The sequence below is a fragment of the Amblyomma americanum genome, chromosome 1, assembly GCF_052857255.1.
Source record: "Amblyomma americanum isolate KBUSLIRL-KWMA chromosome 1, ASM5285725v1, whole genome shotgun sequence".
Taxonomy (NCBI): Eukaryota; Metazoa; Arthropoda; class Arachnida; order Ixodida; family Ixodidae; genus Amblyomma; species Amblyomma americanum.
In genome coordinates, this window is record NC_135497.1 from 298,042,762 (window position 1) to 298,068,822 (window position 26,061).

Below are 26,061 nucleotides of genomic sequence, written 5' to 3' on the forward strand. Positions count from 1 at the left end.
AGACCAAACCATTTCCACCCACATCGACTGATGTCATCGTGCACGTGCTTTAATTATTGTGACGTCGCTAAACTCAGGGGTTGTTCACTTCAGCGATGGTGCTAACTGAGACCAAAGGTTTTGTGTACAGAATGGTTTGTAATTAATTATTCACACTGTGCACTGGTGTTTTGCGCTTATTTTCGTGACTGCTAGGCCCGTAGGCCTCTTTGAAGGCAAATAAACTGACACCGTAAAACTTTGTGTCTGGACGCCTTTAAAGCATATGCCGTGCAGTTAGCATCTAACATTGTGGCGGGAAAATTTGTGCATGCATGACCTCAATGTCAGCTCTGGGAAGTTGTCATACAGGGTGCTACACCACTAATCTCCACTTCCTGGCCATTCTGTGCTGGGTGTCGACCACTTCCACCTGCTTACTCTTGCCTCTCCTTCTTTCCATTAAACGCTGTCCATTCACTGACACCAATCATTTTGCTGACAAATGCACATGTTCCATTCACAGTATGTCCCAAGTCTCTATCTTGCCGGAGCTGTAGCAATTGAAAATTTTTTTCTCATTGAATTACGAGAAAAAAAACTCCACTTGTTTGCTTCTTAGTCAAGTGCCTTAGGTGTACAGCAGACGTGTTCAACAAGGAAGATTGTCGCCATGCTGGGATATATGATGGATGATCAAACGCATTTTACATAGCACATACTTTGACACAGACGCATGATAACTATAGGCCATGCTCATGGCATTGGCTGCGGCGCCTTTTGGCCAGGCCGCGAAGCGTGAGCAGGTCGTGTCTGCTGCTCTCCCTGTCCGTTTCAGCACGCTTTTGCGATGCGCTTGTGTTTTGTTAAAACATAGTGTGGAGTATTGATTAGTCACGAATATATTTTCATGTAAGTCTTCAGTGACGTAAAGGGTCGTACTTCTGCGCAGCTGGCTGCTCGAAAACTTTAAAAACTTTCCAGGAACATGTCCTTGGGTCCCCTCCGTGCCTTCGCTCGTCAGCGGTTTTTTCAGCAGCGCAGGGGACAAAGGACGTGACAAGTGCACAGACACGGCGCTGATCTTACAACAGGTTTATTGAGGTGATTTTCACTACTTAAATACAGTGGCAACCAATCTCGAATGAAAAGGCACATACACAAAACAGATTGACGAAAATGACAATTGCTGAGCGCAGGTCTACAGTGGCACAAGACCAGCTGCGCACGTTTTTCTATTCTCATCAAGGAAACGTAGTTCTTTATCAGACAGAGCTATTGAGGCAATGCTTACGCATTCATCTTTGAATTTATGGATTTCATGAGCTTCAATGATTTCACGAGTGATTTTGCCTCTACAGAGAATGTCTCTTCCTGAGAGCACACAACGGCACAACTTCAGCTCATGGTGCACTTGAATGGCGGCGGTGGTCTCAGACGGCAGACAGGACTATGGAATTCTTATGGCAGTGCGCGCTGCCGCAGCTTCGAGCCATCACTAAGAAGACGCATCAGGAAAGTTTCAGTCCGGTCCACACCTATGATGAAGTGTCCTTGCCGGAAGAAGTACAAGACGTCTTTAGACGAGGACCAAAGTTCGACGTGGAAACCAGGCAATCGGCACCGGAACTTCTTGCGATGGTGAGACAAGTTTCCAGCCTAGCAGCGGCTCCTGAAGTGGGCCGATGTGTTTCAGATGGAGTGGACATTTTGGCAAAGTGTAAACCTACCAGGTGTAGAATTCCAATCAAATTCACCATTTCGTTTTTAAAGAACAACTCGTTGACCCTATTAGAGGTTGGTAAAGAGGGAGGTTTTGCTGTGATGCCAAAAGCGCTCTACTTATCGAAAGCAGAAAATGCTATCAGTTCAACTTTCCGGCAGAGAAGCGATGTCGCTCTATGTAAAGTGAAAGCCCGAGCACGGAAAATGTGTGCACAAATGAATTTGGAATCCTTAGCCAAGTGTATAGAGAAAAGCAAGGGGTCCTGCTTAAAGATATTCTTCACAGCCAAAACTCACAAGCTGGACTGCCCACTTCGAGCAATAGTCACCGAGGATGGCACATGGAAAAAGTCTGTCGTGTTATTTTTTGCAAGACAAGCTGAACCTCTTAACCATTGACGACCCTTTTCAGGTGAAGAGTTCTAACCAAGTAATCGCTTTCTTGCAACAAAACCCAGGGAAAGGCTTTTCGGCCTGCTCTATCGATATAAAAGATTTATATTATTCCCTTCCGCAAAAGAAACTGCTGGCAAGCGTTGAAGAATGCATTGATTCCTTTGGTGTGGTAGCTTTCCAGAATTCTGCAGGCATCAGCAATTGCAACTTCTTGGAACTCCTTACTTTTTACTTTAACTCGACATTTTCCACCTGGAATGAATCTGTTTACCTCCAGAGCAATGGCGTCGGTATTGGTTCATGCATAGCTCCGATACTGAGCGACATTTATCTCGCGCACCATGACAGGCTCCTTGATAGTCAACTCGACGAAAGCATGGCTCGTGTTTTTAGGTTTGTAGATGATTTTTTAGTTTTGACGACATGTTCAGTTACTGACGCAGAGGCCTCGGTCTCGAAAGTTTTGTCAATTTTTCACACCTGTCTTGACCCTCTTGTTTTGACGCATGAAACGCCTTCTGAAGGAAAGTTACGTTTTTTAGATCTTGCCATGTTCCTCAAAAATAGCCATGTGTGCTGGCGTTACGAGCCACGATGCCGGAAGCCCCTCACGCCTTTCGCTTCTGCACATTCTAAGCTTGTAAAGCGCGGCATCGCAAAGTTGTGTTTTAAGAAATGCCCTAGAAAAATCATGCCATCATGCGATGCAAGGCAGCTATCAAAATCAGGTGGTACGCTTACAAGCAGCAGGATACCCTTCCAACCTTCTGATTGCAATATCAGAGAGCCTGCTAAGAGAAATCATTAATTCAGGCCGCAGAGATTCCACTGAAAGGCCCAAGGAAGAAAAAAGAAAGTATGTGGTTATTCCTTATCTACACCGCATTTCACATAATCTGAAAAGGGTGGGAGCGCGTTCCGATGTAAACGTTGTTTTTTTCCGCGTCCGATACGCTCTCCAAACTCTGCCATATTGTAAACAGCAGCAATGAAAGGATGGTTGGCTGCGATAAGAAACACCAAAAAGGTTTTGTACCATGTAGCAGCAATGTTGTGTACAGGTTTCCGCTTACATGTGGCAAGCACTACACGGGGCAAACTGGTTGTTGCCTCAACGACCGGCTGCGGGAACACAACAACAGCGTGAGCGGCACCGCTTCCCGTCACCTTGGCATTCATTGCAGAGACTGCACAGAGGAAAGAAAAACGAACAAAAAACCGCCGTGTTATCCTGTTTTCACTCAGTGTCGAGTGCTGTCAGATAAGAGAACAAAAATCACTCGTGAAATCATTGAAGCTCATGAAATCCATAAATTCAAAGATGAATGCGTAAGCGTTGCCTCAATAGCTCTGTCTGATAAAGAACTACGTTTCCTTGATGAGAATAGAAAAACGTGCGCAGCTGGTCTTGTGCCACTGTAGACCTGTGCTCAGGAATTGTCATTTTCGTCAATCTGCTTTGTGTATCTGTCTTTTCATTTGAGATTGGTTGCCACTGTATTTAAGTAGTGAAAATCACCTCAATAAACCAGTTGTAAGTTCAGCGCCTTGTCTGTGCACTTGTCACGTCCTTTGTCTCCTGCGCTGCTGAAAAAACCATGTCACACCAACTTGCACAAGCTTCTACAGTATCAGCGTCAGCGGTAGATCGTGGTTGCTCGACGAGAAAAATAAAAATTTGTGTCGTATTGAATTTGTGCGCTAAAGCGTTAAATGCTTTTCTTGTATTTCTGTCTTCCCCCACATTCAGTGATCATTTCGATGCGTACTTGCTTCGTCATGGCTCACAAGGTGCAAAACAGGCGTGCTGTTTGCAAATGTGACAGGTCGCCCACCTTTCGATGTAAGCGCGCTTTTAAAGGAAAAAGGGTCGATGCGAGAAGCAGAGCCGGGGGATGCGGAGGCAAATTGTGAGTGGCTCACTGCTACTGTATGCTTCTAACAATGAGTTAGCTGTATCAAGAAGCAGGAGATAGCTGAAAAGAATGCACCACACAAGTAAGTTGTTTTTATCAAAGGCAGTGCCCGTATTGCAGTTTGCCGTTGCTGCCTTGTGTCTGTATGGATGTCGTCATACACATGTCGGACATTTATAAGAATTGACGTTCCACTCCAACCTGCGTATAACCACAAAAACTGATGCATGGGCTTGTATTAAAGGAATGCAGCTGCAGGTGTCCTTTGCCTGCTTACAGCGTGAAGGTTGAGGAGCCTCAGTTGTTTATTCGTTCTCAGCGAAGACAAAACTGCATGCCTAAAGAATTATTAAGCGAATAGTTAAAGCAAGTATTGTATTCTTTAGTGCGACAGGAAATCAGTCCATAGAAAAAGCAGCTAGATGAAAATTTGGAAGCACCCACCGCATGGCTTAGTGGCTTTGGCGTTCGGCTGCTGATCTCAGGGTCGCGGGTTCGATCCCGATCCTGCTGCAGTGGCAGTATTTCGACGGTGGCAAAACATAAAAACAGTGGTGTACTGTGCGACGTCAATGCACGTTGAAGAACCCCATACGGTCTAAATTAATCCGGAGCCGTTCACTGTGGTGTTCTTCATAGCCCATGTGTTCCTTCAGGAAGTTAAACTTGGGATACCACTTCCAAAGTTTGGAAGCCTGATAACTTGGTGATGTAAAGTCTTAATTTGCAGTGCAAGAGATGTTAGCGCTGGTTTACTATTGTGATGCATCCCAGAGCCGATGTGCTACATAGTTATGTTTTGTGAAACTCGTATGTGTTAATGAATATGAGGGCCGCTGGTAGAGTTTGCTCTGAATTTTTCTTCATTATTCATGGCGTGGTGTGCACAATTCCTCCACTTTTCTGTTGTCACCGTTGGTGGCTTGTTTCTGAGCAGAGCTTCAACCAAAGGAAGCCATAAATCTTTACGCTCATTCTCTGTATCATTATTAACTTGTACCCAGAGAAACTCCATAGGTTAAAGCTAAGGTGGGAGCCAGAGCTTGACGTTGCCAGCCCTCGCCACAGCGACACCTACATGGTATTTGACAACACACAGTTTGGGCAGCTTCATGTTTTATAGGAGCCACATTGTTGGCATCATAGCGTTCCATTAGTGTTCTCTCTGTCAGCCACTGCTGAACTGCTTCTTTGTGTAAAACTGTTGTCGGCATTGCTTCGTCCAGGTGTGAATGACACAACTGCTTGTGTTTCGCTAGTATGTTTCTTTTGGCTGCTTCTGGAGCACATGAGTGAAAACATCTCAAAATGATTGCCACCCGTATCTTCATAGCTGTCTTCACCCTTTTTGTTTTTCTACAGGAAACATACCGGGAGCCGTTGATGGGCCTTTCTCACTGCTGATGTGCATCACAGTGATGCGGTGGCCCTTCCCTGGCAGCCTGCTCCAGGCCATGGTTGTCCTGATCTTGGCACAAGCAGCACACGCTCGCTGTTCTGTCCTTCCACCATTACTGCACTTGCTGCCGTTGCACATATCTCATCCAGGTAAATAATCTGGGAACCTAACATCTTGTACCTTAGGTAGCTTTCCTGCCTTGCGAAAGTGTCTTCTCTTTCAGTGGGCAGTTAGTGTAATTTTATTGCTTGTTTTCTTCTGTCAAACGATGCGTTAGACATTAGAATACATGAGTTACAGGGTGATATTTTCCAACATCAGCTAAATAATTTGATTGATTTTCTTCTCTCTTGCTGTTTCGGTTTCATTGACTGAACGACGACTGTGACATCAAGTTGATGTTTTGTTCGCGTGATCTCCTAGAAAAACTGTAATATAATCGCTGATATGTATATTCAATTCACTACGACATTTAATCCAGCCTCTTCCAAAACATGGAATGACAAGCCTGTCAGTGATTATATTAAAGTTTTTCCAGTTGATCACGTGGCCAAAACATCAACTTGACGTCACAGTCGTCCTTCGGTCGATGAAACCGAAAAAGCGTAAAGAAGAAATTCAATTATAAATTATTTAGCGGTCGTACACAAATACCACAGGGTGCTTCATGTATACGAATGTCTAAGATATCGTTCGAAAAAAGAAAACACACAAGAAAAAATTTGGTGTCTATAGTCCTTTAAAGGGCTGCAGACACAAAATTTTAAACGCAATGAACGGCATGAGAGTGAGAGAGAGAAAGACTTTATTGTGCAGAGGAATTCGGGCCTCCCAGGACCCCTGGGTCCCCGCACGACCACACCGCACTCAAACGTTCCTGGCTAAAAGGTCCATGACGCTGGCCGCACAGGTGGCGACGATCTTCTGTCGTGCCTGATCTGTGGAGCGTAGTGAGGTCTCCCAGTCCTCCCATGTTTGGAGTGGCTCCGGCCTGCTGGGTGTCGGGGAAGCCGGACAGATCCCGAGGATATCAGTCAGGTTTGCCTTCTGTGCATTGCACACAGGGCAGGAAGGTGGGATATATGGGTCGGTAGTGGGAGAGGAGGTAGGGGTTAGTTACCGTACGATTTCTTTCATGGGCGTAAGAAGTTGCCATCTCGCAAGTGTCTGGCACATTCTTTGAGGGGAACATAAGTTATTGCTGGTTTTAATGCTGTCCGATGAGCCTCTCGCCATTTCCACCCACATCGGGCTGCCTCCGCGCCTCAGTGGCTATGGCGCTTGACTGCTGACCTGAAAGACGCGAGTTCGATCCCGGTCGCGGTGGTCGAATTTCGATGGAGGTGAAATTCTAGAGGCCCGTGTACCGCGCAATATCAGTGCACATTAAAGAACCCCAGGTGCTGGAAATTTCCGAAGCCCTTCACTACAACGTCCCTCATAGCCTGAGTCGCTTTGGGACGTTTAACCCCCATAAACCAAATCATTTCCACCCACATCGAGTGGTGTAATGGTGCACTTGCTTTAATTATTGTGACGTCGCTAATCTCAGGTGTTGTTCACTTCAGCGCTGGCGCTGACTGAGACCAAAGGCTTTGTGTACAAAATGGTTTGTAATTAATTATTCACACTGTGCACTCGTGTTTTGTGCTTATTTTCGTGATTGCTAGGCCCGTAGGCCTCTTTGAAGGTAAATAAACTGACACCGAAAAACTTTGTGTCTGGACCCCTTTAAAGCATATGCCATGCAGTTAGCATCTAACATAGTGCTGGGAAAAGTTGTGCATGCATGGCCTCAATGCGAGCTTTTGGAAGTTGTCATACAGGGTTCTATGCTGCTAATCTCCACTTCCTGGCCATTCTGTGCTGGGTGTCGACCACTTCCACCTGCTTACTCTTGCCTCTCCTTCTTTCCATTAAACGCTGTCCATTCACTGACACCAATCATTTTGCTGACAAATGCACATGTTCCATTCACAGTATGTCCCAAGTCTCTATCTTGCCAGAACTGTAGCAATTAAAAATTTTCTCTCATTGAATTACGAGAAAAAAAACTCCACTTGTTTGCTTCTTAGTCAAGTGCCTTAGGTGTACAGCAGACGTGTTCAACAATTAAGATTGTCGCCATGCTGGGATCTATGAGGAACGATCAAACGCATTTTACATAGCACATACTTTGACACAGACGCATGATAATTATAGGCCATGCTCATGGCATTGGCTGGGCCGCCTGTTGGCCAGGCCGCGAAGCGTGAGCAGGTCGTGTCTGCTGCTCTCCCTGTCCATTTCAGCGCGCTTTTGCGATGCGCTTGTGTTTTGATATTACATAGTGTGGAGTATTGATTAGTCACAAATATATTTTCATGTAAGTCTTCAGTGACGTAAAGGGTCGTACTTCTGCGCAGCTGGCTGCTCGAAAACGTTTAAAATTTTCCAGGAACATGTCCTTGGGTCCCCTCTGTGACTTCGCTCGTCAGCGGTTTTTTCAGCAGCGCAGGAGACAAAGGACGTGACAAGTGCACAGACACGGCGCTGAACTTACAACTGGTTTTTTGAGGTGATTTTCACTACTTAAATACAGTGGCAACCAATCTCGAATGAAAAGACATACACAAAACAGATTGACGAAAATGACAATTCCTGAGCACAGGTGTACAGTGGCACAAGACCAGCTGCGCACGTTTTTCTATTCTCATCAAGGAAACGTAGTTCTTTATCAGACAGAGCTATTGAGGCAACGCTTACGCATTCGTCTTTGAATTTATGGATTTCATGAGCTTCAATGATTTCACGAGTGATTTTGCCTCTACAGAGAATGGCTCTTCCTGAGAGCACACAGCGGCGCATCTTCAGCTCATGGTGCCCTTGAATGGCGGCGGTGGTCTCAGACGGCAGACAGGACTACAGAATTCTTATGGCGCTGCGCGCTGCCACAGCTTCGAGCCATCACTAAGAAGACGCATCAGGAAAGCTTCAGTCCGGTCCACACCTATGGTGAAGTGTCCTTGCCGGAACAAGTACAAGGCGTCCTTAGACGAGGACCAAAGGTTGCAGTGGAACCCAGGCGATCGGCACCGGAACTTCTTGAGATGGTGAGACAAGTTTCCAGCCTAGCAGCTGCTCCGGAAGTGGACCGATGTGTTTCAGATGGAGTGGACATTTTGGCAAAGTGTAAACCTACCAGGTGTAGAATTCCAATCAAATTCACCGTTTCGTTTTTAAAGAACAACTCGCTGACCCTATTAGAGGTTGGTAAAGAGGGAGGTTTTGCTGTGATGCCAAAAGCGCTCTGCTTATCGAAAGCAGAAAATGCTATCAGTTCGACTTTCCGGCAGAGAAGCGATGTCGCTCTAAGTAAATTGAAAGCCCCAGCATGGAAAACGTGTGCACAAATGAATTTGGAATCCCTAGCCAAGTGTATGGAGAAAAGCAAGGGGTCCTGCTTAAAGATATTCTTCACAGCCAAAACTCACAAGCTGGACTGCCCACTTCGAGCAATAGTCACCGAGGATGGCACATGGAAAAAGTCTGTCGTGTTATTTTTTGCAAGACAAGCTGAACCTCTTAACCATTGACAACCCTTTTCAGGTGAAGAGTTCTAACCAAGTAATCGCTTTCTTGCAACAAAACCCAGGGAAAGGCTTTTCGGCCTGCTCTATCGATATAAAAGATTTATATAATTCCCATCCGCAAAAGAAACTGCTGGCAAGCGTTGTAGAATGCATTGATTCCTTTGGTGTGGTAGCTTTCCAGAATTCTGCAGGCATCAGCAATAGCAACTTCTTGGAACTCCTTACTATTTACCTTAGCTCGACATTTTCCACCTGGAATGAATCTGTTTACCTCCGGAGCAATGGCGTCTGCATTGGTTCATGCATAGCTCCGATACTAAGCGACATTTATCTCGCGCACCATGACAGGCTCCTTGATAGTCAACTAGACGAAAGCGTGGCTCGTGTTTTCAGGTTTGTAGATGATTTTTTAGTTTTGACGACATGTTCAGTTACTGACGCAGAGGCCTCGGTCTCGAAAGTTTTGTCAATTTTTCACACCTGTCTTGACGCTCTTGTTTTGACGCATGAAACGCCTTCTGAAGGAAAGTTACGTTTTTTAGATCTTGCCATGTTCCTCAAAAATAGCCATGTGTGCTGGCGTTACGAGCCACGATGCCAGAAGCCCCTCACGCCTTTCGCTTCTGCACATTCTAAGCTTGTAAAGCGCGGCATCGCAAAGTTGTGTTTAGGAAATGCCCTAGAAAAATCATGCCATCATGCGAATCAAGACAGATATCAAAATCAGGTGGTACGCTTACAAGCAGCAGGATACCCTTCCGACCTTTTGATTGCAATATCAGAGAGCCTGCTAAGAGAAATCATTAATTCAGGCCGCAGAGATTCCACTGAAAGGCCCAAGGAAGAAAAAAGAAAGTATGTGGTTATTCCTTATCTACACCGCATTTCACATAATCTGAAAAGGGTGGGAGCGCGTGCCGATGTAAGCGTTGTTTTTTTCCACGCCCGATACGCTCTCCAAACTCTGCCATATTGTAAACATCAGCAATGAAAGGATGGTTGGCTGCGATAAGAAACACCAAAAAGGTTTTGTACCATGTAGCAGCAATGTTGTGTACAGGTTTCCGCTTACATGTGGCAAGCACTAGACGGGGCAAACTGGTTGTTGCCTCAACGACCGGCTGCGGGAACACAACAACAACGTGAGCGGCACCGCTTCCCGTCACCTTGGCATTCATTGCAGAGACTGCACAGAGGAAAGAAAAAAGAACAAAAAACCGCCGTGTTATCCTGTTTTCACTCAGTGTCGAGTGCTGTCAGATAATAGAACAAAAATCACTCGTGAAATCATTGAAGCTCATGAAATCCATAAGTTCAATGATGAATGCGTAAGCGTTGCCTCAATAGCTCTGTCTGATAAAGAACTACGTTTCCTTGGTGAGAATAGAAAAACGTGCGCAGTTGGTCTTGTGCCACTGTAGACCTGTGCTCAGGAATTGTCATTTTCGTCAATCTGTTTTGTGTATCTGTCTTTTCATTTGAGATTGGTTGCCACTGTATTTAGGTAGTGAAAATCACCTCAATAAACCAGTTGTAAGTTCAGCGCCATGTCTGTGCACTTGTCACGTCCTTTGTCTCCTGCGCTGCTGAAAAAACCATGTCACACCAACTTGCCCAAGCTTCGACAGTATCAGCGTCAGCGGTAGATCGTGGCTGCTCGACGAGAAAAATAAAAATTTGTGTCGTATTGAATTTGTGCTCTAGAGCGTTAAATGTTTTTCTTGTATTTCTCTCTTCCCCCACATTCAGTGATCATTTCGATGCGTACTTGCTTCGTCATGGCTCACAAGGTGCAAAACAGGCGTGCTGTTTGCAAATGTGACAGGTCGCCCACCTTTCGATGTAAGCGCGCTTTTAAAGGAAAAAGGGTCGATGCGAGAAGCAGAGCCGGGGGACGCGGAGGCAAGTTGTGAGTGGCTCACTGCTTCTGTATGCTTCTAACAATGAGTTAGCTGTATCAAGAAGCAGGAGATAGCTGAAAAGAATGCACCACACAAGTAAGTTGTTTTTATCAAAGGCAGTGCCCGTATTGCAGTTTGCCGTTGCTGCCTTGTGTCTGTATGGATGTCGTCACACTCATGTCGGACATTTATAAGAATTGACGTTCCACTCCAACCTGCGTATATCCACAAAAACTGATGCATGTGCTTGTATTAAACGAATGCAGCTGCAGGTGTCCTTTGCCTGCTTACAGCGTGAAGGTTGAGGAGCCTCAGTTGTTTATTCGTTCTCAGTGAAGACAAAACTGCATGCTTAAAGATTTATTAAGCAAATAGTTAAAGCAAGTATTGTATTCTTTAGTGCGACAGAAAATCAGTCCATAGAAAAAGCAGCTAGATGAAAATTTGGAAGCACCCACCGCATGGCTTAGTGGCTTTGGCGTTCGGCTGCTGATCTCAGGGTCGCGGGTTCGATCCCGATCCTGCTGCAGTGGCAGTATTTCGACGGTGGCAAAACATAAAAACAGTGGTGTACTGTGCGACATCAATGCACGTTGAAGAACCCCATGTGGTCTAAACTAATCCGGAGCCGTCCACTGTGGTGTTCTTCATAGCCCATGTGTTGCTTCAGGAAGTTAAACCTGGCATACCACTTCCAAAGTTTGGAAGCCTGATAACTTGGTGATGTAAAGTCTTAATTTGCAGTGCAAGAGATGTTAGCGCTGGTTTACTATTGTGATGCATCCCAGAGCCGATGTGCTACATAGTTATGTTTTGTGAAACTCGTATGTGTTAATGAATATGAGGGCCGCTGGCAGAGTTTGCTCTGAATTTTTCTTCATTATTCATGGCGTGGTGTGCACAATTCCTCCACTTTTCTGCTGTCACCGTTGGTGGCTTGTTTCTGAGCAGAGCTTCAACCAAAGGAAGCCATAAATCTTTATGCTCATTCTTGGTATCATTATTAACTTGTACCCAGAGAAACTCCATAAGGTTAAAGCTAAGGTGGGAGCCAGAGCTTGACGTTGCCAGCCCTCGCCACAGCGACACCTACATGGTATTTGACAACACACAGTTTGGGCAGCTTCATGTTTTATAGGAGCCACATTGTTGGCATCATAGCGTTCCATTAGTGTTCTCTCTGTCAGCCACTGCTGAACTGCTTCTTTGTGTAAAGCTGTTGTCGGCATTGCTTCGTCCAGGTGTGAATGACACAACTGCTTGTGTTTCGCTAGCATGTTTCTTTTGGCTGCTTCTGGAGCACATGAGTGAAAACATCTCAAAATGATTGCCACCCGTATCTTCATAGCAGTCTTCACCCTATTTGTTTTTCTACAGGAAACATACCGGGAGCCGTTGATGGGCCTTTCTCACTGCTGATGTGCATCACAGTGATGCGGTGGCCCTTCCCTGGCAGCCTGCTCCAGGCCATGGTTGTCCATACCTTGGCACAAGCAGCACACGCTCGCTGTTCTGTCCTTCCACCAACACTGCGCTTGCTGCCGTTGCACATATCTCATCCAGGTAAATAATCTGGGAACCTACTATCTTGTACCTTAGGTAGCTTTCCTGCCTTGCGAAAGTGTCTTCTCTTTCAGTGGGCAGTTAGTGTAATTTTATTGCGCGTTTCCTTCTGTCAAACGATGCGTTAGACATTAGAATACATGAGTTACCGTGTGGTATTTTCCTACAACCGCTAAATAATTTGATTGAATTTCTTCTCTCGTGTTGTTTCGGTTTCATTGACTGAAAAACAACTGTGACGTCAAGTTGATGTTTTGTTCGCGTGATCTACTAGAAAAACTGTAATATAATCGCTGATATGTAGATTCAATTCACTACGACATTTAATCCAGCATCTTCCAAAACATGGAATGACAAGCCTGTCAGTGATTATATTAAAGTTTGTCAAGGGATGATTTATTACACACGCTCACAGAGTCATGCGTGCCGGAGTCACCCAATAGTCATCCGCAGTTCGCGCACCTAATGCAACGCGCACCGAGCTCACACTTGAGCCCACTTCGACCACACCACTCGGATCACTCCCGCGCTGCCCGCGCACACCTCACGCACATTCCCGCCATAGCCAGCCACGCATCCCCTCTCCCTCCAGTGTTGTCAGCCGTCCCTGTGTGTCCCCTGATGGCGCCACCCGCACTGGCCCTTACATCCTCCCCCCCTTAATTCGTGCAAGCAGGCCTCCACGGTGGATGGTATGGCATCAGCTGGTCTGAGTTGGCCACACCCATATACTTTCTTGAGGCAGGGTCTTTGAGTTTAAAGTTGTTCTGACCCACACAGGCAGTGATTAGGTAGGGCCCAGAGCGGCGAGGGGCCAGTTTAGCAGTGAAGCCTGTACTTGCATCACTTAGAGTGTGCTTTTCGCGGAGCACAAGGTCGCCATCTTTGTAGGTGGTTGGTTGACGATGCTTGTTGTAATGCCTGGCCTGTTCGGCCTTCGCTGATTCTTGGTGTTCCCTGGCCATTGCCAATGCATCCTGCAGGTAAAGGTTTAGCTCTGCAGCGAGTGCATGGGGTGCCGATGCAGAAATTTCAGCACTAATCTGCTGCCTATCTGCCCAAGGTGTACGAAGTTCCCGACCATAGCACAAGAATGCGGGCGTAAACCCTGTGACCACACACTCTGATGTCCGCATTGCGAAGGCCACCTCAGGGAGTCGCTTGTCCCAATTGCAGTGGGAGGAGCAGTAGTTGACAATGGTCTTCTTGTCTGTAGCATTGTGACGTTCTACAGGCTGTCCAGCAGGTCTGTAGGGGACTGTGTGCCGCTCTTGTATTCCCCAATGTTGCAGCACTCCCTTCCATATCTTGCTGACGAATGGTTTACCGTTATCACTGGAGATGGAAAGAGGTGCACCGTGCCGGCAGAAAACTTCCACCATCCTTTCAACGATGGCTTTTGAAGTTGGTGCTTGCAGGGGAAAAAGCTCGATAAACTTAGTGAATGTGTCCAGAACTACAAGAATATACTTGTGTTGTCCGTGGAGTTCTGGGCAATGGGCCTATCAGATCCACACTGAGGTGCTGCACGGGTGAGGACGCCCAAGTGCTGTCCATAAGTCCCTTTGCCTTCTGGCGACGGGGCTTGAAGACCTGGCACTGCTGACACCCTCGTACATAGCGAGACGTGTCGGAGCGCACCCCCAACCAAGTGAAGCGGCTCTCGATGCGCCTTAAGGTTTTGAAGAAGCCGGCATGTCCACTGAGTGGATGGTCGTGCTCCAGTTTAAGCACCAATTCCCGTAGACGGAGGGGGAGCCACGGCACCGCTTTGCCTCCGCATGTCCAAAGCAGAACCCCATCAGGTGCTATATGGCTCTCCTTGGGCAAGTCGGAGACCATTTTTGCCCTCTTGGGGTCGTCTGGTAGGATCGCCGCCTCAAGGTACTGCAGCAGCTGCTGCAGCAACGGCTCTTTCTGTTGCTCGTGCTTCAGTTTTGCACAGTCGATTAGGGGTGAGGTGTCAACAACTTCAGCCGAGGCAACATCAGCGAAGTGAATGGTGAGCTGTGGTTCCTCGAGTTCTATCGGAAACCATTCTTCTGCCAAGCTTGAAGGCATTGGTTCTGGATGACCAGTTGGAAATCTGCTTAGAGCATCGGCTGGGATGTTAGCTCGGCCTCGGCGATGCCTAACCATGCACCTCAGCCCTTGGAATCGCAAAACCCAGCGTTGCACCCGACCCGACGTGTGTTCAGTGTTGAGCATCCATGCCAGCGATGCGTGATCACAATGAAGCTCAAAAGACGTAAACTCAATGTATGGCCTGAATTTTTCCACAGCCCACACGACTGCCAAACATTCCCATTCTTGCACTGTGTAGTTTTGCTCTGCTGCTGTTAGGGTTCTGCTAATAAACGAGACTGGCCGAAGCAAGCCATCCACCTCCTGAAGTAGAACCGCCACAATGCCTGTGCCACTAGCATCCGTCTCAATGACGAATGGTCGGTTCAGATCCGGTAGGGTGACAGCCACCTCGCCTGGCAGTGTAGTCTTCAGCAGCTCAAATGCTGCTCGCTGCGCAGCCCCCCACAACCAGTCTGTACCTTTCCTCGACAGCAGTGTTAGAGGTTTTGCCTTGTCGGAGAATGAGGGTATAAAATTCCTGTAGTAGCCAACTAGGCCCAAGAACATTTGGAGTTGTTTGACAGTACGGGGTGGGGGAAACTGAGAGACAGCTTGCACCTTGTCTGGGTCCGGTCTGCACTCACCAGGAGTAATTATGTGCCCAAGGAACTTGAGAGTCTGTTTGCAGAAGGAAACCTTTGCTGGGTTGACTGAGAGGCCGGCCCTGTCAATCCTACGCTACACCTCTGCAATGTGGTCCAGATGTTCTGCCAATGTGTCGGAGTAGATAAGGATATCATCCAAGAAAGCCATGCAGTAGGTATGTTTTATTCCCTCTAGCAGTGTGTCCATTAAAGACTGAAACGTTGCTGGCCCTCCAGCCACTCCAAATGGCATCCTCTTAAACTGAAACATGCCCTTGTGGCATATGAACGCAGTCTTTTGAACGTCCTCCGGTGCTACAGGCACTTGGAAAAAAACCTTGTGCAAGGTCCAGACTCGAGAACCATTTGGCACGACCCAACTGTGCAAGGACCCAGTCGGTACGAGGCATTGGGTACCTTGGTACATTTGTCCTGGCATTTAATGGTGTGTAGCCAACTGGTAGGCAGTACCTACCATTCTGTTTCTGCACCAGGACTGGAGCACTGGCCCATGAGCTGGTGCATGGTTCGATAAGGTCTTGCTGCAGCAATTCTTCTATACACTGGTCCATTACTTCCCGCTTTTTTGCGTTTACTGGGCGCAGTTTGCAACGGACTGGACAGTGGTCGCCTGTATCTATTCTATGCGTAATGAGAGATGTGCAGCCGGGGTATTTTTGGAAAACATGTTTATATTGACTGAGGATGGCTTCAAGTCGATCGCTGTCTGGAGAGGCCCTGCGGTCAGACGTCGCTTGGCTGCAGTTGGCCTCAGGTGGACCATGCTCTTCCAGAGCAAACAGCTGCTGCAAGGAGGTAGCTAGGTCCTCATCCCAGTCTTCCATGACAGGATGCTGCTGTGCAACTTGTGTGGAGCTGTCTTGAGCATGGCCAGCAGCCGCTGTGTGCAGGCGAGAGGGTGCCTTGCTGAACCTCACCAATGGCTGGGGATCCATCCCGAGTGTCCATCCACCGAGGCCTATATGTACAGAAAAGCCCGCTGTTGCAAGGAAGTCTCGTCCCAGAACTATGTCGTGGCAAAGCTTCTCCAACAAGAGGAAGCGCTGTTTCCAGCTGCTACCCTGCCACGGATGCGGCAACGTACAGAGAGTGTTGTCTCCGACCATCCCTCTGCAAGCCGGAGAGTCCGTCTTTCTTCTCTGGTGCTGGCGCCACTTCGTTTCGCCGCCTCGAAGGCTCGCGCGTTCATCAGGCTAACGCTGGCGCCGGTGTCCAGGAGGGCGTAAAATACACTGTCGCCGATTGATACCTCGAGCAGAGGTTGTTTCCCACCGGCCGGCACAACTGCTACGCTCGGCCGCTTCCCGGACAGTTTGCTTGGAGGTGACTGACCTGATCACAGCGGAAGCAGCGCGGTCTGCTTCGTGACTTGCCTGTAGGGCATGCGCGCGCTCGATGACCTCTACCACCGCACAGGTGGCAGACAACAGCGTCAGGTGGAGGCATGGGCCATGCGATGACCGGTGCGGAGCGGCCGCTTTCATTCGTTGAAGCCGGCGACTGGTACTGTGCACGGGGATCTGGCGTAGCCCACAAAGGGGCCTCAGCTCGCAGCGTCGAGCCCGAAGGACGGACCTCGTGTCGGGACGTGAGCACCGCCGTAGGCCGAAGCGACCAGTCATGTCGTGACGAAGTATCGGTTGAGGCCGCCGCGACTGGGCAGTGACGATGTGGAGCTCCGGCGTCAACAAAGGCGAGGTCGGGCGCGGCCTGCGTGGTTCGCAGTGGCGGTGGCACGTAACGCAGGCGGTGCCACGCACGCTGCATAAGGAGGCCTGCTGCCTTTGCCATGGTGCGCAGGTTCGCGAATTTCATGTTATTTGTCAGGTCCTGAAAGGTCGGATGCATTTGCCGCCTCACCCGATCAACTTTTTCCGTCTCGGTGACAGGCTCTCCAATACGGTCATAGTACTCTGCTATGACGTGTATGAACTGTTTTAGATTCTCGGCAGGGTGCTGAGTGCGCTCGGCCAGCTCTGCCTTCAATTTCTCCCTGTAGTCGACGGCCGCGAACTCGCCCCTGAAGTCCTCGGCGAAGGAAGCCCAATCTGAGTGGCCACCGATGAACCGCCACCACTGTTTCGCAGAACCTTCCAACGCCGCAGGGATAAGTTGAAGGCGACGATCGTTCGGGATGCCTCCCAAATCGCAGTACACGACGAATCGATCCAAGAATGTTTGCGTGGGTTGACTGCCTTCATATCCGATGAATTTCGGTAACGGCCCAGGTGTCTCCCTCATCGTCAAAGCCCGCGACGCGCTAGGCCTAGCTTCATTGGCCTGCTCCGCTGTCGTACTGCTGGTGTCGATCGATGTCGTGAGCAGAATCTCGCGCACCTGCGCTGCCAGTTGCTCCCGCTCGAGCAGCGTAGTGGCCAGGAGTTGCTGCACCAGGGTCGTCGGGACCGTGGCTGTGACGGAGCTTTCATCAGATGCGGACGTTCCGGCATTGGTCTCCATGTTGGTTCCGTCGGACGGGCCCCCGCGTGTCAAGGGATGATTTATTACACACGCTCACAGAGTCCCTCGTGCCGGAGTCCCCCAACAGTCATCCGCAGTTCGCTCACCTAATGCAACGCGCACCGAGCTCACACTTGAGCCCACTTCGACCACGCCACTCGGATCACTCCCGCGCTGCCCGCGCGCACCTCACGCACATTCCCACCATAGCCAACCACGCATCCCCTCTCCCTCCAGTGTTGCCAGCCGTCCCCGCGTGTCCCCTGATGGTGCCACCCGCCCTGGCCCTTACAAGTTTTTCCAGTTGATCACGTGGCCAAAACATCAACTTGACGTCACAGTCGTCCTTCGGTCGACGAAACCGAAACAGCGTGAAGAAGAAATTCAATTATAAACTATTTAGCGGTCGTACACAAATACCACAGGGTGCTTCATGTATACGAATGTCTAAGATATCGTTTGAAAGAAGAAAACACGCAAGAAAAAATTTGGTGTCTATAGTCCTTAAAGGGGCGCAGACTCAAAATTTTAAACGCAATGAACGGCATGAGAGTGAGAGAGAGAAAGACTTTATTGTGCAGAGGAATTCGGGCCTCCCAGGACCCCTGGGTTCCGGCACGACCACACCGCACTCAAACGTTCATGGCTAAAAGGTCCATGACGCATTCCGCACAGGTGGCGACGATCTTCTGTCGTGCCTGATCTTTGGAGCGTAGTGAGGTCTCCCAGTCCTCCCATGTTTGGAGTGGCTCCGGCCTGCTGTGTGGAGGGGAAGCCGGACAGATCCCGAAGATATCAGTCATGTTTGCCTTTTGTGCATTGCACACAGGGCAGGAAGGTGGGATGGGTCGGTAGTGGGAGAGGAGAGAAGGGTTAGTCACCATACGATTTCTTTCATGGGCGTAAGAAGTTGCCATCTCGCAAGTGTCTGGCACATTCTTTGAGGGGAACATAAGTTATTGCTGGTTTTAATGCTGTCCGATGAGCCTCTTGCCATTTCCGCCCACATTGGGCGGCCTCCGCGGCTCAGTAGTTATGGCGCTTGACTGCTGACCTGAAAGACGCGAGTTCGATCCCGGTCGCGGTGGTCGAATTTCGATGGAGGTTAAATTCTAGAGGTACGTGTACCATGCGACGTCGGTGCACATTAAAGAACCCCAGGTGGTGGAAATTTCCGAAGCCCTTCACTACAACGTCCCTGATAGACTGAGTCGCTTTGGGACGTTTAACCCCCATAGACCAAACCATTTCCACCCACATCGACTGATGTCATCGTGCACTTGCTTTAATTATTGTGACGTCGCTAAACTCAGGGGTTGTTCACTTGAGCGCTGGCGCTAACTGAGACCAAAGGTTTTGTGTACAAAATGGTTTGTAATTAATTATTCACACTGTACACAAGTGTTTTGGGCTTATTTTCATGATTGCTAGAGCCGTAGGCCTCTTTCAAGGCAAACAAACTGACACCGTAAAACTTTGTGTCTGGACGCCTTTAAAGCATATGCCGTGCAGTTAGCATCTAACATTGTGACGGGAAAATTTGTGCATGCATGACCTCAATGCCAGCTCTGGGAAGTTGTCATACAGGGTGCTACACCACTAATCTCCACTTCCTGGCCATTCTGTGCTGGGTGTCGACCACTTCCACCTGCTTACTCTTGCCTCTCCTTCTTTCCATTAAACGCTGTTCATTCACTGACACCAATCATTTTGCTGACAAATGCACATGTTCCATTCACAGTATGTCCCAAGTCTCTATCTTGCCGGAGCTGTAGCAATTAAAAATTTTTTCTCATTGAATTACGAGAAAAAAAACTCCACTTGTTTGCTTCTTAGTCAAGTGCCTTAGGTGTACAGCAGACGTGTTCAACAAGGAAGATTGTCGCCATGCTGGGATCTATGATGGACGATCAAACGCATTTTACATAGCACATACTTTGACAGAGACGCATGATAACTATAGGCCATGCTCATGGCATTGGCTGCGCCGCCTTTTGGCCAGGCCGCGAAGCGTGAGCAGGTCGTGTCTGCTGCTCTCCATGTCCGTTTCAGCGCGCTTTTGCGATGCGCTTGTGTTTTGATATTACATAGTGTGGAGTATTGATTAGTCACGAATATATTTTCATGTAAGTCTTCAGTGACGTAAAGGGTCGTACTTCTGCGCAGCAGGCTGCTCGAAAACTTTAAAAATCTTCCAGGAACGTGTCCTTGGGTCCCCTCCGTGCCTTCACTCGTCAGCGGTTTTTTCAGCAGCGCAGGGGACAAAGGACGTGACAAGTGCATAGAGACGGCGCTGAACTTACAACAGGTTTATTGAGGTGATTTTCACTACTTAAATACAGTGGCAACCAATCTCAAATGAAAAGGCAGATACACAAAACAGATTGACGAAAATGACAATTGCTGAGCGCAGGTCTGCAGTGGCACAAGACCAGCTGCGCACGTTTTTCTATTCTCATCAAGGAAACGTAGTTCTTTATCAGACAGAGCTAGTGAGGCAACGCTTACGCATTCATCTTTGAATTTATGGATTTCATGAGCTTCAATGATTTCACGAGTGATTTTGCCTCTACAGAGAATGGCTCTTCCTGAGAGCACACAGCGGCACATCTTCAGCTCATGGTGCACTTGAATGGCGGTGGTGGTCTCAGACGGCAGACAGGACTACGGAATTCTTATGGCACTGCGCGCTGCCACAGCTTCGAGCCATCACTAAGAAGACACACCAGGAAAGCTTCAGTCCGGTCCACACCTATGGTGAAGTGTCCTTGCCGGAACAAGTACAAGACGTCCTTAGACGAGGACCAAAGTTCGCCGTGGAACCCAGGCGATCGGCACCGGAACTTCTTGCGATGGTGAGACAAGTTTCCAGCCTAGCAGCGGCTCCTGAAGTGGGCCGATGTGTTTCAGATGGAGTGGACATTTTGGCAAAGTGTAAACCTACCAGGTGTAGAATTCCAATCAAATTCACTGTTTCGTTTTTAAAGAACAACTCGCTGACCCTATTAGAGGCTGGTAAAGAGGGAGGTTTTGCTGTGATGCCAAAAGCGCTCTACTTATCGAAAGCAGAAAATTCTATCAGTTCAACTTTCCGGCAGAGAAGCGATGTCGCTCTAAGTAAAGTGAAAGCCCGAGCACGGAAAATGTGTGCACAAATTAATTTGGAATCCTTAGCCAAGTGTATAGAGAAAAGCAAGGGGTCCTGCTTAAAGATATTCTTCACAGCCAAAACTCACAAGCTGGACTGCCCACTTCGAGCAATAGTCACCGAGGATGGCACATGACAAAAGTCTGTCGCGTTATTTTTTGCAAGACAAGCTGAACCTCTTAAGCATTGACGACCCTTTTCAGGTGAAGAGTTCTAACCAAGTAATCGCTTTCTTGCAACAAAACCCAGCGAAAGGCTTTTCGGCGTCTCTATCGATATAAAAGATTTATATTATTCCCTTCCGCAAAAGAAACTGCTGGCAAGCGTTTAAGAATGCATTGATTCCTTTGATGTGGTAGCTTTCCAGAATTCTGCAGGCATCAGCAATAGCAACTTCTTGGAACTCCTTACTTTTTACTTTAACTCGACATTTTCCATTTGGAATGAATCTGTTTACCTCCAGAGCAATGGCGTCGGCATTGGTTCTTGCATAGCTCCAATACTGAGCGACATTTATCTCGCGCACCATGACAAGCTCCTTGATAGTCAACTTGTCAAAAGCGTGGCTCGTGTTTTTAGGTTTGTAGATGATTTTTTAGTTTTGATGACATGTGCAGTTACTGACGCAGGGGCCTCGGTCTCAAAAGTTTTATCAATTTTTCACACCTGTCTTGACCCTCTTGTTTTGACGCATGAAACGCCTTCTGAAGGAAAGTTACGTTTTTTAGATCTTGCCATGTTCCTCAAAAATAGCCATGTGTGCTGGCGTTACGAGCCACGATGCCAGAAGCCCCTCACGCCTTTCGCTTCTGCACATTCTAAGCTTGTAAAGCGCGGCATCGCAATGTTGTGTTTAAGAAATGCCCTAGAAAAATCATGCCATCATGCGATGCAAGACAGCTATCAAAATCAGGTGGTACGCTTACAAGCAGCAGGATACCCTTCCGACCTTCTGATTGCAATATCAGAGAGCCTGCTAAGAGAAATCATTAATTCAGGCCACAGAGATTCCACTGAAAGGCCCAAGGAAGAAAAAAGAAAGTATGTGGTTATTCCTTATCTACACCGCATTTCACATAATCTGAAAAGGGTGGGAGCGCGTGCCGATGTAAACGTTGTTTTTTCCGCGCCCGATACGCTCTCCAAACTCTGCCATATTGTAAACAGCAGCAATGAAAGGATGGTTGGCTGCGATAAGAAACACCAAAAAGGTTTTGTACCATGTAGCAGCAATGTTGTGTACAGGTTTCCGCTTACATGTGGCAAGCACTACACGGGGCAAACTGGTCGTTGCCTCAACGACCGGCTGTGGGAACACAACAACAACGTGAGCGGCACCGCTTCCCGTCACCTTGGCATTCATTGCAGAGACTGCACAGAGGAAAGAAAAACGAACAAAAAACTGCCGTGTTATCCTGTTTTCACTCAGTGTCGAGTGCTGTCAGATAATAGAACAAAAATCACTCGTGAAATCATTGAAGCTCATGAAATCTATAAATTCAAAGATGAATGCGTAAGCGTTGCCTCAATAGCTCTGTCTGATAAAGAACTACGTTTCCTTGATGAGAATAGAAAAACGTGCGCAGCTGGTCTTGTGCCACTGTATACCTGTGTTCAGGAATTGTCATTTTCGTCAATCTGTTTAGTGTATCTGTCTTTTCATTTGAGATTGGTTGCCACTGTATTTAAGTAGTGAAAATCACCTCAATAAACCAGTTGTAAGTTCAGCGCCGTGTCTGTGCACTTGTCACGTCCTTTGTCTCCTGTGCTGCTGAAAAAACCATGTCACACCAACTTGCCCAAGCTTCTACAGTATCAGCGTCAGCGGTAGATCGTGGTTGCTCGACGAGAAAAATAAAAATTTTTGTCGTATTGAATTTGTGCGCTAAAGCGTTAAATGCTTTTCTTGTATTTCTGTCTTCCCCCACATTCAGTGATCATTTCGATGCGTACTTGCTTCGTCATGGCTCACACGGTGCAAAACAGGCGCGCTGTTTGCAAATGTGACAGGTCGCCCACCTTTCGATGTAAGCGCGCTTTGAAAGGAAAAAGGGTCGATGCGAGAAGCAGAGCCGGGGGACGCGGAGGCAAGTTGTGAGTGGCTCACTGCTTCTGTATGCTTCTAACAATGAGTTAGCTGTATCAAGAAGCAGGAGATGGCTGAAAAGAATGCACCACACAAGTAAGTTGTTTTTATCAAAGGCAGTGCCCGTATTGCAGTTTGCCGTTGCTGCCTTGTGTCTGTATGGATGTCGTCATACACATGTCGGACATTTATAAGAATTGACGTTCCACTCCAACCTGCGTACAACCACAAAAACTGATGCATGGGCTTGTATTAAAGGAATGCAGCTGCAGGTGTCCTTTGCCTGCTTACAGCGTGAAGGTTGAGGAGCCTCAGTTGTTTATTCGTTCTCAGTGAAGACAAAACAGCATCCCTAAAGAATTAATAAGCGAATAGTTAAAGCAAGTATTGTATTCTTTAGTGCGACAGGAAAGCAGTCCATAGAAAAAGCAGCTAGATGAAAATTTGGAAGCACCCACCGCATGCCTTAGTGGCTTTGGCGTTCGGCTGCTGATCTCAGGGTCGCGGGTTCGATCCCGATCCTGCTGCAGTGGCAGTATTTCGACGGTGGCAAAACATAAAAACAATGGTGTGCTGTGCGACGTCAATGCACGTTGAAGAACCCCATACGGTCTAAATTAATCCGGAGCCGTTCACTGTGGTGTTCTTCATAGCCCATGTGTTGCTTCAGGAAGTTAAACCTGGCATACCACTTCCAAAGTTTGGAAGCCTGATAACTTGGTGATGTAAAGTCTTAATTTGCAGTGTAAGAAATGTCAGCGCTGGTTTACTGTTGTGATGCATCCCAGAGCCGATGTGCTACATAGTAATGTGTTGTGAAACTCGTATGTGTTAATGAATATGAGGGCCGCTGGCAGAGTTTGCTCTGAATTTTTCATCATTATTCATGGCGTGGTGTGCACAATTCCTCCACTTTTTTGCTGTCACCGTTGGTGGCTTGTTTCTGAGCAGAGCTTCAACCAAAGGAAGCCATAAATCTTTACGCTCATTCTTGGTATCATTATTAACTTGTACCCAGAGAAACTCCATAGGTTAAAGCTAAGTTGGGAGCCAGAGCTTGACGTTGCCAGCCCTCGCCACAGTGACACCTACATGGTATTTGACAACACACAGCTTGGGCAGATTCATGATTTATAGGAGCCACATTGTTGGCATCATAGCGTTCCATTAGTGTTCTCTCTGTCAGCTACTGCTGAACTGCTTCTTTGTGTAAAACTGTTGTCGGCATTGCTTCGTCCAGGTGTGAATGACACAACTGCTTGTGTTTCGCTAGCATGTTTCTTTTGGCTGCTTCTGGAGCACATGAGTGAAAACATCTCAAAATGATTGCCACCCGTATCTTCATAGCAGTCTTCACCCTTTTTGTTTTTCGGCAGGAAACATACCGGGAGCCGTTGATGGGCCTTTCTCACTGCTGATGTGCATCACAGTGATGCGGTGGCCCTTCCCTGGCAGCCTGCTCCAGGCCATGGTTGTCCTGATCTTGGCACAAGCAGCACACGCTCGCTGTTCTGTCCTTCCACCAACACTGCGCTTGCTGCCGTTGCACATATCTCAACCAGGTAAATAATCTGGGAACCTACCATCTTGTACCTTAGGTAGCTTTCCTGCCTTGCGAAAGTGTCTTCTCTTTCAGTGGGCAGTTAGTGTAATTTTATTGCGCGTTTTCTTCTGTCAAACGATGTGTTAGACATTAGAATACATGAATTACCGTGTGGTATTTTCCTACAAGCGCTAAATAATTTGATTGAATTTCTTCTCTCGTGCTGTTTCGGTTTCATTGACTGAACGACGACTGTGACGTCAAGTTGATGGTTTGTTCGCGTGATCTACTAGAAAAACTGTAATATAATCGCTGATATGCAGATTCAATTCACTACGACATTTAATCCAGCATCTTCCAAAACATGGAATGACAAGCCTGTCAGTGATTATATTAAAGTTTGTCAAGGGATGATTTATTACACACGCTCACAGAGTCCCGCGTGCCGGAGTCCCCCAATAGTCATCTGCAGTTCGCGCACCTAATGCAACTCGCACCGAGCTCACACTTGAGCCCACTTCGACCACACCACTCGGATCACTCCCGCGCTGCCCGCGCACACCTCACGCACATTCCCGCCATAGCCAACCACGCATCCCCTCTCCCTCCAGTGTTGTCAGCCGTCCTTGTGTGTCCCCTGATGGCGCCACCTGCACTGGCCCTTACATCCTCCCCCCCTTAATTCGTGCATGCAGGCCTCCACGGTGGATGGTATGGCATCAGCTGGTCTGCGTTGGCCACACCCATATACTTTCTTGAGGCAGGGTCTTTGAGTTCAACGTTGTTCTGACCCACACGGGCAGTGATTAGGTAGGGCCCAGAGCGGCGAGGGGCCAGTTTAGCAGTGAAGCCTGTACTTGCATTACTTAGAGTGTGCTTGTCGCGGAGCACAAGGTCGCCAACTTTGTAGGTGGTTGGTTGACGATGCTTGTTGTAATGCCTGGCCTGTTCGGCCTTCGCTGATTCTTGGTGTTCCCTAGCCATGGCCAATGCATCCTGCAGGTAAAGGTTTAGCTCTGCAGCGAGTGCATGGGGTGCCGATGCAGAAATTTCAGCACTAATCTGCTGCCTATCTGCCCAAGGTGTACGAAGTTCCCGACCATAGCACAAGAATGCGGGCGTAAACCCTGTGACCACACACTCTGATGTCCGCATTGCGAAGGCCACCTCAGGGAGTCGCTTGTCCCAATTGCAGTGGGAGGAGCAGTAGTTGACAATGGTCTTCTTGACTGTAGCATTGTGACGTTCTACAGGCTGTCCAGCAGGTCTGTAGGGGACTGTGTGCCGCTCTTGTATTCCCCAATGTTGCAGCACTCCCTTCCATATCTTGCTGACGAATGGTTTACCGTTATCACTGGAGATGGAAAGAGGTGCACCGTGCCGGCAGAAAACTTCCACCATCCTTTCAACGATGGCTTTTGAAGTTGGTGCTTGCAGGGGAAAAAGCTCGATAAACTTAGTGAATGTGTCCAGAACTACAAGAATATACTTGTGTTGCCGTGGAGTTCTGGGCAATGGGCCTATCAGATCCACACTGAGGTGCTGCACGGGTGAGGACGCCCAAGTGCTGTCCATAAGTCCCTTTGCCTTCTGGCGACGGGGCTTGAAGACCTGGCACTGCTGACACCCTCGTACATAGCG

General features: G+C 48.0%; 1 protein-coding gene across 4 annotated transcripts in view; it reads left to right on the forward strand.

Annotated features, from left to right (window-relative positions):
- LOC144115266 (uncharacterized) overlaps window positions 1–26,061 on the forward strand; it is a 339,847-nt gene that overhangs the window by 307,481 nt on the left and 6,305 nt on the right. For all 4 annotated transcript variants that reach the window (XM_077649571.1, XM_077649574.1, XM_077649573.1 and 1 more), the window contains 3 exons: window positions 5,379–5,564; window positions 12,266–12,451; window positions 24,254–24,439. In XM_077649571.1, the coding sequence (XP_077505697.1) occupies window positions 5,379–5,564; window positions 12,266–12,451; window positions 24,254–24,439 (558 nt within the window). The remainder of the gene's footprint in view (window positions 1–5,378; window positions 5,565–12,265; window positions 12,452–24,253; window positions 24,440–26,061) is intronic.